Here is an 18,469-nt window from a genome sequence, read left to right on the forward strand (position 1 = left end):
GAATTGTTATTTCAAAGAAGTAGCCTTTTGCTTTTTTCACTTCAGTGAAAATGATGATGATGATGATGATCATGATGATGATGATGATGATAATGAATACTACTTTTATTTATGTATTTATGTATTTATTTATTTATTTATTTATTCAAACATGTGTATAGCTTTAAGGCAGCAGATCAGACAGCCTATCAGATCCCAGCTCTGAGTCTGGAGGTGTGGAGCGACTGTGCCGCATCTGAAACCAAACCTCGCCTTTTTCCTGGAACATTCAAACAACAAAAAAAAGGGCCTGCAAATCAAACACGCAAGTCAAAAAATATATACGAAAGAAAATCGGACGACGAATCAACATGACAGACCAAACGACCAAAACCCACGTTATCCTGCTTTCATGTGGAAGCTTCAACCCCATCACAAAGGGACACATACATATGTTCGGTAAGCGATTTCTCTTTCTCTGGGTTGATCATTGGGGGGGAACAGGCAAGACATCCTTTTGTTGTGTGTGTGGGTGTTTGTAAGAAATAATGTTTTGCGAACATTTATATTCTTTTGTGACTTCGTGAATGAGGCTCTTTGGGAGGAACCCAAGTGTCGCTGTTCAGGACCGTGGTCCTGAAATGGGCGACGCCTGCTGATTAAGTCGATCATGATCATGTGGCGCAGCTAGGCCCAGATTATTTCTGCAATGATCACTATTTCTCAGATGATCACTAAATACATTATTGTTTTGGGGTTTTTTTGTTGTTTTTTTCAAGCCTTTTTTTGCTGTCCTGTGCGTTCACACAAATTGCGACATCCGAACATATCTAGAATGGACTACATTGGTCTGGTTCTACTAAAGGTTAACAAAGATCAGAATTTACACATCCAGTGTGTAATCCAGTCAACATCTTTACAAGAGTTTATTGATTAGCTCTATTGAGATCAAATCACCATAGATAGGTTGAGGTCTTTTTTGAGCCTCCTCTCACCAAATCCAACACAGATCACTGGGCATGCTATATATACTATTTATCAACTGCTTGTTAAAAATGTTAGCCAACCTTTTTTTTGTTTGTTTTTCTGTCACGCAGACAAAAGTGACCATCGCAAAAAAAGCTTCCATTAACAGATCCCATTTACAAATTACAAGCCTCGGCTTATTGCTTTTTTTGGTGAGATCGATATCAAGCAGACAAAGTTGAATCAGGTTTAAATAAAAGTCATGACTTCTGTACTGAGCTTGCTTCTTTTCAAGTTTGTATTCACCCATGTGTTTGCTCACTACAGATCTCATACTGTATTGTACATTCAGATTTCTGCTTCAATGCCTCAGATTCAGGTTCTGGCCATTGGAAACCACCAGCAAAATGCCCAAATTGTTTTTTTCCCCAATGTTTTAAGATTCTCCTGTGTGTCACCCTGAAAGAGAAATGTCACCTAGTCATCACCTGAGCTAAAATAAGATTCCATTATCAAATCCTCATTACAAGGCTTGGCTTACTGGTTTCCAGTGATGAGACAAATGATGACTTTTGAGTCTGCTTTCTCTCATTGCTTTCCTCATAAATAAAATGCAAAACCTATTTTTTTTTGTCTAAAAAATAAAATAAAACCTTATTGCAAATCCTTTGTGACATTCAGTCATCACTGGAACCAAAATAACCTTCTAATAATGGATTATATATATGAGATATATCGCATGAGAGAAAGAGAGAGAGAGAGAGAGAGAGAGAGAGAGAGAGAGAGAGAGAGTGAGAGAGAGAGAGAGAGAGAGAGAGAGAAATACATAATTTCCAACATCCTCACTAGGGATCCCTATGTACTGTACATTCAGATTTCTTTAAGCATGCCTCGGATAGCTACTGGCGTTCGAAAACTAAACAGCAGAGTTTGAACGTAGAATTATTACCAAGAAAAATGCCAGACTGATTTTTTTTTTCACTGTTTACAAGCGTACTCCCCCATGAATCACCCGAAAGAGAAATGTCATCCAATCATCACTGGAGCTAAAATAAGCTTCCATTATCAGATCCTAATTACAAACTACAAGCTATGGGTTACTTGTTTTCTCTGGTGAAATGAAAATCCCCCTATAAAAATACAGCTTTCATTTCTGTTTAAGTCTGGTCTCTTTCACGGCTTCCTCCTCATGTGTTCTACAGTAAAATGTTAGTATATCTTAAATACTGAAGTTTATAAGATTTACATGTGGTGGATTTTTTTGAAGGCAGCATCACTTCTGATTTGCTCATTAGGGATCCCTAAGTACTGAACATTCTGTACATCAAATCTCGGTAAGCATGCCTCGGATAGGTTCTCCTCTTTGGAAACAACAAATAAAAACCAGCGTTTGAACCTAGAATTATTTCCAGGGAAATGCAAAACTGATTTATAAACATTCTTCCATTTGTGTCACCCAAAAGAGAAATATCATCTACTCATCCCTGGAAGTATAATATCATTTTTAATTAACTGATAATGAATTCCAAAATTCCAACCCTTGGTTTATTGGTTTTTCTCCCATGTGATCGAAATTAAACAGAATAGTTGAGTCTGGTTTAATCAGAAGAGGTCTAGTCTGGTCTGGATTGTATTGTGTGTGTTTTTTTTTTTTTTTAAAGGGAGAATCATGTCCGGCTTATTCACTAGGGATCAGAATGTACTGTACATTCAGATTTGCATAAGCATACATCGGATCGGCTCTGGCCTTTAAAACAGACCTTTGACAATCCCCTTTGCATCAGCCAAAAGGGAAACGTCATCATGACTTAATACATTTAAGATATAAACCTGCTTTTAAGAGATCCTAATTATAAGATTGTTCATTTCCTTTACTGAGAAAGAAATCCCCTAGAAGAGCATGGTTTCAGGTTTGAGTCTAGTTTCTCTGAGGTTTTTTTTCTTGTCTCACCAGGGATCTAAGTGTAATATGTACTGTAAGTAAAAAAAATGCTTTGGATATACTGATGCTGTGGACATAAAAACAAAGGTGGTTCTTTCACAAACTTGAAGGCACACAACTGGTTAGGATGTGAATGGATTTGGTGGCATGAATAATCCCGAACCCGAATAATTTTCAGGAAAATATTTTTACATTTTCGAGGTTAAGAATCAGATGATTACAAGAAAAAACTAATTTTCTTTGGATTTGGGTGGATTAAATGTGAAAAATTTAAGTTTAAAACTCTAAAATTTGTGTGTGTGACTTCGATTTAGCAACAGAGAAATACTTGTTATTTAAGCCCAAAATCACCAGATCATCATACTGGAAATTTTCTAGTTTTAAAGATTTTAAGTTTGAAATTGGTAAATTCCCTGCCCCTGCCCTTCCAACTCTTTTTTTTTTTTAACCCGATATTGGCCCTAATATGCCATTGTACCATTGTAAAAAGTGCTCTACAAATAAAAATGAAATTAATTCAATTAAATTTAGACTCAAACCTGTTCCAGCAAAAGTGCCAAACCTCAACCCTAATAAACACCTTTGGGGTGAATTTGAATGCTGACTGCACCCCAGGCCTCGTCACCTATCAGTACCCGACTTTACAGGGAAGTCTCACCCCACAGCGTCACATATCGACGCTGTGGATGTTGCGTCGGACGGCGTCCACATCCGACGCCGAGGGTACCCCCTTCGCGTCGCTTTTTGACGTAGAGAGACGGTACCTCCCTTCGCCTCGGTTTTCGACGCAGATGGTTGAGAGCCCGTGTGCTACACTTTTCAATGCAGATCGCTGTCCTATACACTGAATAAAGTATTATCTATCATAATAAGTGTACAGGAATAATTTTTAAATTTCGAAAAATCCTGAAGATGTCCGTAGCCCTAACCCAAACCCTAACCCAAACCCTAACCCGAACCCTAACCCTAACCCTAACCCTAACCCAAACCCTAACCGTAACCTGCAAATGGGGTTCCGTCCATCTGCGTCAAAAAGCGAAGCGAAGGGTTTCCCGTCCCTCTACGTCGAAAAGCAACGCGAAGGGTGTACCCTCGGCGTCGGATGTGGACGCCGTCCGACGCAACATCCACAGCGTCGATATGTGACGATGTGGGGTGAGACTGTGTTGGACTTTACTAACATCCCACTCCAAAATCAAATAATGGAACGTCCTCCCAAAAGCGTAGGGGTTCTTATAAGAGCGAACAGGAACTCGGGGTGGAATAGGATGTTCAAAAAGCACATACAACTCTCATGCCCAGGTGTTCAAAAACTCAGTGTATCTATATTAATATTGATGAATCTATTTAAACATCAAAAAATGGACTCCCGCAAAATGGTCCTATAAAAAAAATCTAATAAAAATGCAACAAAACCTTGGCCTGTATATTTTTGCGGGAGAGGGACGGACGTCTCTTGACGATTTCTACTTCGAACCTCTTTTTAAAAGTCTCACTATGACAGCTGACAGATATGCGGTGGCTGCCAAAAAGGAAATGGTGCAATGTATTTTAAGAGGGTATTAAGCGATTGTACAGTCGACTAAGGACAGATTCAAATTTCCAAATAGCCAGTCCTGGGGCCTTGGAGAAAAGCCTTACTCAGCTCTCTTAGCAGTGTCTGCCAAATGCGATGCATTTAATACATAACCATGTCCAGATTGCTCGATGGAATATTCTGTAGATATACACAGTCGAGTATGGATCACAAAACTGCAACAAATAAAGATATTTAAAGCTGGGTTTGAGTTAGACTGCAACCTGAAAGGTCTTCAACTTGAAATGAAAGGGCTTAAAGTCCAGATTAACAGCGTTATGCCTTGTGCAAAAGTAGAATCAGTTTTTAATACTCTAATCAACATGGGCAAATGTGGATGCTTTATGTTTTTAATGTTAATGATTAGCGAAACTGTTCTCAGCATAGAGCATGTGGACAAAATATTTTTGTGAATGTTTCAAAGTAATTATGGTTTCGAAAGGACATAAACAATCAGCGATGTTTCCACACGGACGGTTTTAAATGTGTGCATCACGGTGGATGTGGTTGCTTGATTTGAGACTTGGCGTTGAAGGTTTTAATTTGGCCTCTTTTATATTTTGTATATATTTGATATATACAAAATGTTATTTTATGTATTATATTTTAGAACAATGGCCAAACATAAAATGTGTGCTGCATTAATCACGTGTTAATCAAATTAGTTAAAATGAACATTTTGACAGCCCTATACTGTATATATTTATTAATACTCTCCACACTTTGCAAAATCTAGTGGAACGTCTACCCAGAGGAGTGGAGGTTATTATACCAACAAATGGGGACTTAATGGAAAATGGAATATCATCAAAAGAAGCCCAATCTCAGAGTCAAGTGTACACCAGTTTTTGTCATTGTAGAGTGTATTTTTCTCCAGTTATTTCTCGCTAATGAGTTGGAAGCAGGGAAAATTGGCCAGCGTAAGGATTTGTGTGATTTTACATGGGATAAATTCTGATTTCTGACCATTTGGTTCATCTTCAAAACAGCAAGTCAGTATTCTTGATATGCACCGAATTAGTATCTACCAAACTGTAGGAACTGGTAAATCAGAGAATCACTGATACACAAAGAAAACAGAAAGAACATTATTCTTGCTTTACAGCATAGTAAAATTATTTCTTCTCATATCTCAGCAATGTTAGAAAGCTGGGGTCAGTTATGATAAAGCACCCCTGGAGCACAAAGGGGTTAAAGACCTTGCTCAAGAGCTCCAATAGTGGCAGCTTGGTGATACCAGGACTTGAACCTCCAACCTTTTGACCAGTAACCCAGAGCCTTAACCACTGAGCTACCACATCATTCTGGAACACACAATACAGTGCTACAGTGGCTACAGATCAGTCAGAGTTCATATGCTGTCCCCTAAATACCTCAAAAGCACCTGTAATGGGAATGTGAGCATCAGAACTGCACTCTGGATCAATAGATGAAGGCGGCCAGGTCTGATGAATCATGTGGATGGTGTATGTGTATCACTCTCCTGGTAAAAATGTCACCAGGATCCACAATGGGATTTCAATTTCAATGATCTATGAAAAGTTTTGGCTGCCTGTCTATTCGCATTTACGAGATGATGGCTTGTTTCAAATGGCTGGCTTCTTCTCTCCCAGCGCTATAGGTAGCAATGTCAAATGGAGCAGCTACAATATTATGGTGTGGGTGTGAATTGATCTTTTTCAAACAGGGCAGTAGACCAAACTACAGCTGTACTGTAATTCTAACGATTTTAGCATCGTATTTATACATTGCCATTAATACATCTGCGTTGCTATGGCAACAGCTTGTTCACAGGGACTTGCCCACAAAGAGAAATGCTGATATTTGATAACAGAAAACTGTATTATAGTCAATATGGTAACGTTTTCTGTAAGGAGATGCTTGTTTTAGCATGTGTAGTAGGAGTCTCCAGGGTCACCACTTTGTAACGGTCACAAAGAGCTTCAGCGCTTTGAACTTTCAAGATGACGAAGGGGGTTTTTTTTGGTGAAAACAGAGTCTAGTGATAAAACAACTTACCTGCTAGTAAGTCATCACAAGAACGTTCCCACAATATTAAAAGCAATTATGGGTAAAAAGCACAGCATGCATTTATAATGACAAAAAATGTATACAAAATGTTCTGAAGGAGATATGTGATGCTGATATTGGAAAATAAAAGCTTCACTTTGCTTTATGGCTGAAGAACTTGAAGCTTGCTGTTCCTTAATAGCTCTAGTTTTCTGATGTCTTCTATATCGATGCCAATGGCTTTAATGGTCCACAAAAAAATTAAGCAAACGTGGCTTGGAAACCAAATTCCCTCTCCTTGTTGCTCTCTTTATAATGCTTCTTTTAGTTTAGTTCTAGAGTACAGGGACAAAAGTTGCCTATAAGTCTATCTCTATATGCCTATCTCTTTCTTGTACATTCAACATTTGTCCCCATTTACTGTTATAATAACTTCTTCTGGGAAGATGTTCCACTAGATTTAGAAATGTGCTTGTGGAGATTTGTCCTCATTCAGCCCAAAACAAAGGTGTTAGTAAACACAAGGTACTGATGTAGGTGAGGTAAGGAGGTAAGGTGGATCTCCTATTGTCATGCTGGAACAGGTTTGGGTCTCCTAGTGAAAGAAAAGGAAAATGTAATGCTACCACATCCAAAGACATACAACTTGTGCTTCTAATTTTGAAGTATCAGAACAATGAATGTGGCTGAAAAAGTCAGGTATCCCAATATTTTTGTCTATATAGTGTACTTTGGTTCCACATGACAGCCAGATACCAAAACATGGCACTTTCCGTGAATCTCTGGGGTACTGAGAACCCATCAGTGGTATACAAAATCAAGCCCCTTTTGACAATGCAAACACCAAATTTGAACTTGAGTGGCCATCCAGAGCCTTGAACACAACTCTTCTCTGGATGAAAGCCGTTGACGCCATTGATGACTATAACCACACATCCCAGAGTGTTTTATTCCATACTAAATGCATGGAAAATGGAAAATCTGTTATACCAAATGACTGTATCTGATTTTGCAGAAAAAGCCAGAGAGTTCCTGCAGAAGACAGGGCGCTTCATAGTGATTGGTGGAATCATTTCGCCTGTACATGACTCCTACGGCAAAGCGGTAAGTGCCAGCTGGAAACTATAATCAAATGTATGAAAAAATGTCAGAATTGTCTGCCAATGGATCCAAAACTACAGTAAACCGTTTTCAAAAGTTACAGAATTAACCATTATTGTGCACTGGGTTGAAAGAGTTTCTGCATTAGATGCCTGTAATCTACTGTAGTCCAAATAAGAAATCCAGATCTCTTGGGTTCAATGAGGAACTAATGAAAAGCTTGACCTAGTTTCTGTCTCCATGCATACCAAAAAAAGAAAAGAAAAGCTTCTACAAAGCAAAAACATGGATGATAAATGTTTTAGGAAAGAGTAGCCACGTCTCATGATAAAAGTTCTACTCTGTGTCGTGAACTGGAATGCCAAATCAATATCAATATCATAAATAAGTAATAAGCAGATTGTAAATATTTAACTAGAGCAGTGCGGTTTAGCAAAGAACGTGCTGACAGTCGTAATTTGTGCATGCAGGAACAAAAATACAATGCATGCGATTTAGTTTCAACAACATTTGTCGCAAGTTATTTATTATCACCTTATTAAACATTCATCTTGATAATACTTAATAATATATGCATTTCAGTACAAGTACACACAACCAAGTCCTTTTGGTGGTCTGTTTCTCAGAGTTTGCAGATTCGAATGAAACCCGAAGCACTGTTACTATAGCTTGAAACAAAAAATGCAACAAAGGACACCCAGAACTGTTGAGCAGGTAAAATCCTGTATCAGACACATATGGGACAACATTCCTCTCCCAAAACTTCAGCAACTGGTCTCCTCATTTCCCAGACGTATAGGGATAGAAGACATGATGCTACAAAGTGCTAAATATGGCCCTGTCCTAATTTTATGGAGACCTGTTACAGCCATGAAATACAGCGCCACAGTGTATATTGTGAATAAAATACAGGTTTTTAAAGTTTGCAAAGCATTGTTTTTATTTACATTTTACACAGTGTCTCATCTTTTATGAATTTGGATTGTATTAATAGGAAGATATTTATCTATTTATAAATAAAATTATTTCAAATATTTGTTTGCAACATAGTATAAGAAACATGAGCTTAAATCCATTTATGTGCATCTGAGACATGTCTATATTCTCAGCACACTCCATCCACTTAACACAGCACTTAAGTCAGTGGTTATGTCTGTGTTTTTAATGGAATCAATGTGCGTCATTCCGCTATCAGCTCCCCCCAAGTGCACTTTATTCACCTCTAAATTCAGCCTGAGCAGGATGTATACATGTGGCTGCCTTGTATAATTTGTGTGGAAATGATATGTTATAAAATCTTTTCTTCATGTGGGTTCTTAGGGTCTTATTTCTAGCAGACACCGACTCACCATGTGTCAGGTGGCAGTGCAGTCATCCGACTGGATCAGGTATCTGTTCATGAGTCAGAACAACATCTGTTGTAGTTTAATATTGAGTTGTATAAATCATCAAACCTAATGCACAAAACACGACAATACATAAACTAACTGGCTTCGGATGAATGACTGTTTTTTTTTATTTGCAGGGTCGATCCTTGGGAGTGTTATCAGGACACCTGGCAGACTACTTGCAGCGTATTGGAACACCACCGAGATCTGATGAAGGTGACAAATGTGTCAATTTATTGGCAAATCCTGATGGTCAGATTAGCATTTCACTGTCACTTAGGGGAACGTGATCGCTCAGTGTTTAAGACATCGATGAGAAAAGCTAAGCTGTCATGGGTACCCTTGTGCAAGGCCCTTAACCCTCGACTGCTCAGTTAAATTAATGTCTAGTTCAGGCATTAATATCTAGTTCAGCACATCTTTATACATCTGCAACAGCTGCATGGTTCTTAACAATCTATGTTCGAACATGGTAAACAGTCTTTGGTCTTAGCAAATCTACTCTGCCAGGACCACTCCATTTCCATACTCAAACTCTTGCTATCTTAAACGTATGGCTGAAATCAAACAAGAGTGTCTGCCAAATGCCATATATGTCAATGCAAACGTTTACAATGTCTCCTTGCAGAGAGTAACAGGATGCATTCTGTCCAATGTGAACACGCCTTCTACAACTCCTGTGATTGGCCAGCCCCAGAACACCACTTCTCCGATCTATCAGAGCCGCAATGCAGTAAGCAAGCCCACAGCTGGTAAGTACCTTCTTAAATTTTGTTATAAAATCTATTTGATTTTGACAGTCCTCATACAAACCTCTCCATCTACAAAAGATTATGGTAGTATGTAGTATGTAAGTTTACCATACATATAGTTTTCGGAGAATAACATTTAACAGAGGATGATGGTAAAAATGCAAGTTTAACCCGACCTTATAAAGTACCATACGTTCCTATCATTTAAGGTACAATCCATCCCTATCAGGTACAATTATTCTTTTTCTTTTTTTCAAGGAACACTCTATTACTAACAAGGTGCAATCCAACCCTTTCTTTATGGTACAATCTTATCAAGTACCAACCATTCCTATCTTTCAAGGTATAATCCATTCCTATCAAGTACCATCCAACCATAACTTTTAAGGTAGAAATCAGTGAAAGTACAATCAATTCCTATCTTTCAAGGTACAATTCAAGGGAAATACAATCAATCTCTATCTGTCAAGGTACAATCTACCCCTATCATGGTACAATCCATCTCTATCATGGTAGAATACATTCCTGTCTTTCAAAATACAATCCATCCCTTTTAAATACAATCCATCCAACAAGTACTGTCCATCCCTATCAAATACAATCCGTCCAACAAGTACTGTCCATCCCTATCAAGTACAATCCATCACTATCTTTCAAGGTACACTCCATCCCTATCAAGTACAATCCATCCCTATTTCCATCCATCCATCTTTCAAGGAATGGATGTACTTGATGGGGCTGGATTATACTTCCATTGGATTATACGTACCTTGAAAGATAAGGATGAAAGAATTCAAGGTACAAGCCATACCAATCAAGTATAATCCATCAATCAAGTACAATCCATCCCTATCTTTTAAGGTACAATCCAAGGGAATTATAATTTATCCCTATCGAGTACAATCTATCTCTATCTATTTTATGGTACAATCCATCCCTATCTTGTAATCCATCTCTTGGATTGTACACTGAATTATTTTATCCCTACCTTTTTGGTACAATTCATCCTTATGTTTTAAGTCATCCCATGAATTGTACCTTAAATGATAGGTATAAAAAGGATTCAAGGTACATTTCAAGGGATGGATTTAAAGATAGGGATGGATTGTACCTTGAAAGATAGGGATGAAAGAGTTTCAACTCATTCCTATGAGGTACAATCCATCCCAATATTTCTAGTCAAGAATAACGCAGTAGATTTAAAAGTCATTTCCAATGACAGAGCAAAATATATTTCTTGACTTGGTTGGCATTTTGCAAAGTCCAAACAAGTTCTCAACAGTGACTGAGTAGGTGGTATATGACTATATATGTATAGTATATGGTATTTGGTGGTCTAGAGGTTAGGATGCAGCGCTCTCACCGCTGCGGCCCGGGTTCGATCCCCGGTCAGGGAACCAACTCCAGCCATTAGTGTTGCACAAGCCAGTGTACTCTTAGTGTCGGTCCCAAGCCCGGATAAATGGGGAGGGTTGCGTTAGGAAGGGCATCCAGTGTAAAAACATGTACCAAATCGAACATGTGGATCATGAATACGGATGATCCGCTGTGGCGACCCCTAATGGGAGTAGCCGAAAGAAAGTTAAACAGATCAAGTACACAATGTCCAATCAAATAAACACAAACATTTTTTCTATTTTCATTGTTGTTAACTGGAACTTAAGCACAAGAAATGAATCTTGCAAGAAAACTCTTAAACTCTTATATTTGAGTAAGGATTACACCATTAGCTTTTACTTAAAAGTCAGTCCCTGATGATTGTTCACTGAAGATAAAAGAAGAGCTATTTTGTCTTTGTGTTGCCATTACACGTTGTCCCCCAGCATGATAATGCATTTGTCATCAGAAAAGTTGACCAGTTTGATGAATAGTTTGGTTTCATATAACTCTCTCCCTTTTCCTTTCTTCTCCAGTTAAGCTGTGGGGAAAAATGAGTGAGAGTCTGGCGAAAATCTGCTGTGTCCGCCCACACGTGGAGCGCTTCACCTTTGTTGGCGAGTACTCCAAAATTTACGATGTGATAACATCTTTCCATTCCTAATAGCTCTGTCCACAAATTTATACAGAGAGTATTGCGAAAACGGAATGCATATTACATGAGCATGTAATGGAGCAGTCATTTCCAATGCTGACTTTCTGTTTCGTTTGTGCAGATGAAAACGCCAACCTTGGCACCGCCGTGCGCTACGAAGAAATCGGTGAGTGGATATGATTCGTTGGGTCTTTTATTTTGTTGGTGTCATAGCGAGTCATGGACAGACATCGTGATGAGGAACAGATACAAACCCATTTTGCCACCTGCTGTTTTCCTCACAAAAAGTGAAATGTTTGAATTACTTGGCAACAAAAAAAAGATATATAAACCCATAAGAAAAATGTGTCTTTGGTCTCAATAAGACCAAAATGTTCTTTTTTGCTTGGCAATAAAGTATTATGCTTTATAAAAAACCGACACCGCTCATCACCCATCCAATCAGTGAAGCGTAGTGGTGGTAGCTTCGTGTCAAGCATTACTCTATGCATTAGCAGGGTTTCATTTGTGAACAAACCAATGTTTCTGAATGAAAATTTGCAGCAAATGAGCAAATCCTTCTTTTTTACATCTGTGTACTGACTCATATTTCCCTTGTATACACTTACTGTATATCCTGCCTTCTGTAAAACATGTGCCTGTTTTAGCAGCTGTGAAAAAGTAGGCCATCATTGGACTTTATGTTAAACCTAAACCATGAGAACGATACTGCTTACTGGTTCAGCAAGTGGAAAAAGGGGGCTATAAAGAGAATGTAGCAAGAGTTAAGTCTAAACAGAAAGCAATATCCCATGTTGTGTAACTTGACAATGTCTAAAGGTTGAACTGCAAATATCATGTATCATACAATTTTGTCATTTAGTAAGTTGTCTGTGCAGCTGGGGATGGTTTCACATCAATCAGCTTAAAGATGAACTGTAATGACTGGATATTTGGTGCCACCCAGATAGGAACGAGGGTCCCTTTTAAGTCTGGTTCCTCTCAAGGTGTCTTCCTAATGCCATCTCACTGTTTTTTTCTTTGCCACAGTTGCCAATGGCTCAATCATTAGGGACAAACTTACAATTATAAGAAACAAACATATACGTTCTTTTATTACCGGTTTACCTTTGTAAAGCTGCTTTCAGACATTGTTAAAAGTGCTATACTTATAACAATAAATTGAATTGAAATTAAGTTAAATTTGAGGTAAACATAGCAATTGGACAACACTGATCAAGTCTCATTGTTGATTGGCATACCGAAAGAAATAAACAAACTGGATGAACAAATGGGTTCACACTTTTTTGGTTTTGGATTCATGCCATTCTTTCTTTAAAAGATCCAAAGATTTGAGTCAATGGAAACAATTGAAATAACCCCCGCTAGTGTACGAGGTGGTATCAAAAGGTTTAGCTCTGTTTACAAGAAAGTACTTTATTTATCTACGTTCCCACGCTGTCACCTTCAAAATAGTTCCCTTGCATAGTAATACAGCACTCCCAGCGTTTCTGCCACTTCTGGAATGTGTCCTGGAAGTCTTCTTTTTGAAGGGTGTCAAGCATCTCCTGCGATTCACCCCGGATCTACGCATTGGTGTCAAAAACGGCGACCTTAGAGCTTGATCCTCATCTTCGGAAAGAGGCCGAAGTCCACAAGAGCTAAATCTGCCAAATAGGGTGGGTGCGGAAGTGAGATCATGTCGATTGTTCTCCGATGATCATCATGCACAAGTTGCTGAATAGTTTCGAAATTTTCGGGGGTTAATTTTGATGAAGGTCTTCCCGATCTCCCGTCATCTTCCAGTGATTTTCCGCCGCTCTTGAAGAGTGTGTGCGACTCAAACAACTCATTGTATCATCGCCTTATACCAAACGTTTGTCAGGTCAAACATCTGTGTGGCACATTTGCCCATTTTCATGCAGAATTTCACAATTGCTCTTTGTTCTAACTTGCTGTCCATGATGAAATCCCAGACATGGTAATGCATGTGGTCAGAATAGCACCAGTTAGCACCATTAGTTTTGAAACTTTTTGATACCACCTCATATATTTAAGCTTACATAGATGGAAAAAAAAAGGCTTTTCAATACACATTGAGTACAACCAGGTATGCAAGCTTTGGGCTTAGTTCAGCTGCCTTAATAGGTTGAGGCCTTAAACTGACATTGTACAACTTTGAGTAGCCAAATATATGATTTTTATTTATTGTGCTGTGTTGTGTAGAGTTGCGTATCCTGCTTCTGTGTGGCAGTGATCTTCTGGAATCCTTCTGCATTCCTGGTCTATGGAATGAGAGTGATGTGAGTATGGTTAATATCCACATTTTTCAAATGATACACACATAGAATAGAAAATGAAAGTAAAAATGAGAGTAAACTCCTCTTTAGGAGTAAACATTGTGTTCACATTGTAGTCTCAAAACCAGGAAATTGAAATGGACTTGGTAAAAGAAAAAAGAAAAAAACACTAGTGACTACAATCTTCTTTGATATGTTTCTATTTCTTTACACATCTGTATTTTGACATTGTTCTTGACAAAATCTTTGACTAGGACATTCATATTCTACATATCCTAGTTCTTGATTTTGGACCACTCCAGTTTAGCTTAGATGCTTTCTTTCATACAAAAAAAAACCTCGTCTCTATCTGTCTTGTCCTCAACTTTTCCTCAGTCTTTGCTCGTGAGGTTACCACCACCATGCTTCACTGTTTGTCTAAATAGTTATATGTGTCCACCAAACATAACGCTATGTTCTAAGGGTGTAATCTTTTGATTGTTTTAGATCAAAGAATCCTTCCAACATTCTTCCATATCCTACAAATAGGATTGCCTATGGCATTCTTGAGCAATTGCTTTCTTCTCGCCATTCTTTTACAAAGGCAAGCTATGGGAACTGTGGATCTCTCCAGATTCTTCAAAATTAACTTTGGTTGTTCGATTGCATCTTTGACTAAATGCTTTTCACAGCCAGTCACTGACTTATTTTTTAGTATATATATATATATATATATATATATATATATATATATATATATATATATATATATATATTTGTTTGTTTGTTTGTTTGTTTGTTTTTTGTATGTATATTTTATAGCATAATATATTTTTATACTTATAGTTTACATCTTATAGTTATACTTTATATTTAAATTTATTTGATCTTTTTTAATATTCTATTTGTATTTACATGTTGGACAGTCGTGAAAAGCATTTCACTACATATTGTAGTGTGTATGAATGCATATGTGACAAATACAATTTTATTTGATTTGATTTATATATAAATTCCGATGAAACTTTTCCAAAATTTTGTCCCCACACTCCTTTCAACAGCTCCTTCTTGAGGAACATTTTCATGATGGTGTTACATAATTTTGTAAACTCCATCGACCCCCCCTACATACACACTTTAGTATTATTTCATATTTTTTGTAGATTCATGATATACAATTCCAACCCTATTGCATTTCCAGGTTGTGACAGGCGAATGCTTATGTAAGACACTGTATTACTAGCGCCAAACATACACTGTATAAAGTATATGACTTTCCAGGTTGTAAAACATTCTGTCCTGGGTTGTAAACCATTTTCTTTTTTTCTTTTTTTGCAGATGGAGGTGATCGTAGGTGACTTTGGGATAGTTGTGGTGCCCCGGGATGGAACCGACACAGAAAGGATAATGAATCATTCCTCTGTGCTTCGTAAGCACAAGGTAAAGTCCTACAAAAAGGCCGAAACAACATCCTAACATCTTACATTTAGATTTGTTCAAACATAATTTCCATAGAAATTGATTAACTTGATTTTCCTGAAGCGAACTGATGGAAAATTTGGATTCTTCTCTCCCATGACAGGGCAACATCATTGTGGTGAAGGACGATATGAACCACCCGATGTCGATTGTCAGTTCAACTAAGAGCAGGTGAGGTATATTTAAGTCTGGTTTCTCCTATACCACAGCACATGATAATGAACTACCATTGATCGAAACTGCAGTCTTGTGCTATTATGAACCAGTGGCTATAAGATTCTTATGTGCTTTTTGAACACCATTCCACATTTAGTCCCCATTTGGTGTTATAATAGCCTTCACTCTTGTGGTAAGATCTTGTAGATTTTGCAGTGTGCTTATGAAGATTTGTACTCATTCAGCCACATTAGTAAAGTCAGGTACTGATGTAGGTGAGGTGAGAAGGTGCAGTCAGCATTCAAATTCATTTCTATGGTGTTTAATAGGATTGAGGGGCAGAGCTCTATAGCAGGCTTGTGTCATTTGGCATATCTCATTTATACAACTGAGCAGTCAAGGGTTAAGAGACATCTATGACGACAACTAAAAAGTAATATAAGCTCCAAACCTGATGCCGCAATTAGCGTCAACATTGAACCACCTCAGGAAAAAATTCAAAACGAGTTAGTACAGCCAGAAGAGAAACGTATTGATTATTTGGTGTAAAAAGGAGTGTGTTTGTATGATTTTTTTTTTAATTATGAAGGCACATCATGAACCAAATTAAGGCTACAGATTGTTTTTGACTGCTGCTAGCTACCATTAGCGAGAGTCTGAACCCGGATTGATGACGTAAAACTTCGGGGTTCGAGTCTTGTGTACATCACTTTTTGCCTGTCATACAGTCTGATATTATGACATGGGGATCATGTTTGTACAGTCTGACAAATGACAATCGCAAAAGACTAGTGTGAGCCTAACATTAATGGTGGTGGGATTTTTGAACTCACGAACCACCATCCCAACCAATCACATCAGCTTATTACATGGGGCTTGAGAAGGTGCTTGTAATCTACTTATTTACTACTGATTTAATGAAACTTAGCTGTTTTTGCTTTTAAGCGTGTTCAAGTAATAGCATCATTGCAATTATGCAGTCGGTGTGACCCACAGTCATTTCTGAGCCACTGATTGGTTAGTAGACTAGACCAATATTTCATTCTGTATTTGCAACCAGAGGTCTAAAGAGTACCTGAAAATCATACTTGAATAAAAGTATAGATACTTTACAGCAAACATCCCTCATTAATGTGAAACACCTGGCATTCGGTAAGACGCTAATCCGCCTTCGTGTGGAGTAGCTTAATTTGGCTCACTCAAAAATACCTTCAATACCCTGTAGATGGCGATATCGTGCAGAATAAATAAGCTGTTTCAGATAAAGCTGCTGGATGAGGGATGTTCAAGTCAAACCAGGAGAGCGTGTTCGAGAAGTTAAGAAAAGTGGGTGAATTGGCTGGAGAAGAGTGGCAGGAGTGATTTGTGATAGAAGAGTATCTGCAAGAGTGAGAAGGAAAGTTTATAGGACGTTGGTGAGACCTGCGATGTTGTATGGCATTGAGTAAAAGACAGGAGGTGGAGCTGGAGGAAGTAGAGCTGAAGATGTGACGAGGGCGGACAGGATTAGAAACGAGTTTATTAGAGGGACTGTGCATGTAGGACGTTTTGAAGACAAAGTGAAAGAGGTGTGATTGAGTTGGACATGTGCAGAGGAGGGACATGGGTTATATCAGTAGGAGAATCCTGAGAATGGAGCCACCAGGAAGGAGGAAAATGCCGCAATTTATTTACTCTTCTGTTAATAATTTCTTTATCCATATTTATATCCACATTGTAATCTGTACCTTCTGTCTTCTAGACTGGCTCTCCAGCATGGAGACGGCCACGTGGTGGACTACCTGACTCAGCCAGTGATTGACTACATCCTGCAAAATCAGCTCTACATCACCGCCTCTGGATAGGCAAAGAGGACGCAAGCAGATGCCTCTCTGTTTAAGCTGCCCCGTCTGTCTCCCTGTGTGTGATTAACAGTGTAGTCCTGCCGCACTCTATCACTGCTTTTTCCATATAGAGGAGCGTTAAAACCTATCCGTCATCCTTTCTAACTGTATCATAGTGACTTGTCGGGAGTAAGGGCGTGCTGCGGCGTTGCGGTTCGCCGAAACGGAACAGAAATGAGAAGAGATGAGAGCGATTCATACAGGAAATGCTACCGGCTTGAATGTTGGCCTTGCTGTCAGTTTGATACTTTCTTTTTTCCCTCTAATTGCATGTCTTGAGGTTTTTCTTTTACCGCACGAGTGCTCGAATAGCCTTGTAGACTTTAGTCCGCTGTGACCGTGTTTGCAAAAAAAAAAAAAAAAAAAAAACTACCAATAACTACCTGCTTACGCGCATTCCTTTTTTTTATCTTTTCAATATGGCCGTGTGTACAAAGGGATTTGCATTGCCGTTCATTTTTTCTTTTTGTTTTGGCCACCTGCGTGCATTCCTGCATATGTCATTTGTATTTCGTTTGCACATTAAAGAATGACCTTCTGATCAGGCTGTCTTTGCTTTGCTGTAAAAACGCCCGAGGAGCGATCGATACGATTCCGAAATTGGGTTCGAATTGGGTTTATTCACCAAGACCTTCTCATAGAACTGATTCCAGAGTATTTGGAACCAATTCAAATGGGTCCATTTATCCAATCAACCAGTCATGTGACACCTACAGAATGTCCAGAAATCTGATGCTATTAGGCACAAAGGCCAGTCCATGTTTTTCCAGGCTTCAAATGTCCGGTTTTAGCGTCAGATCCCTGTTCCTGGTTGACAGAAGTAGACTTCGATGTGGTCTACACCAAATGTTATCCATCCACCTTCAAATTTTGATGCATTGTGCATGTTAAGATGCTTTTCTGCTCACCACGGGCTGTAAAGACTGCTTATGGAGTTACTGCTGACT

The 18,469-nt window shown here is 38.5% G+C and overlaps 1 protein-coding gene across 1 annotated transcript; it reads left to right on the forward strand.

Moving 5' to 3' along the window:
* Nucleotides 1-191: 191 nt before the first annotated feature.
* nmnat2 (nicotinamide nucleotide adenylyltransferase 2) lies at nucleotides 192-18,063 on the forward strand. The gene is made up of 11 exons (XM_046850715.1): nucleotides 192-438; nucleotides 7,489-7,577; nucleotides 8,895-8,962; nucleotides 9,100-9,178; nucleotides 9,591-9,714; nucleotides 11,628-11,708; nucleotides 11,868-11,912; nucleotides 13,952-14,028; nucleotides 15,343-15,444; nucleotides 15,587-15,654; nucleotides 17,381-18,063. The coding sequence occupies exons 1-11, from the start codon at nucleotides 351-353 to the stop codon at nucleotides 17,481-17,483; spliced, it is 924 nt and encodes a 307-aa protein (XP_046706671.1). The 5' UTR covers nucleotides 192-350; the 3' UTR covers nucleotides 17,484-18,063.
* Nucleotides 18,064-18,469: the final 406 nt, after the last annotated feature.

Source organism: Silurus meridionalis, chromosome 6 (assembly GCF_014805685.1).
Source record: "Silurus meridionalis isolate SWU-2019-XX chromosome 6, ASM1480568v1, whole genome shotgun sequence".
NCBI classification, from domain to species: domain Eukaryota; kingdom Metazoa; phylum Chordata; class Actinopteri; order Siluriformes; family Siluridae; genus Silurus; species Silurus meridionalis.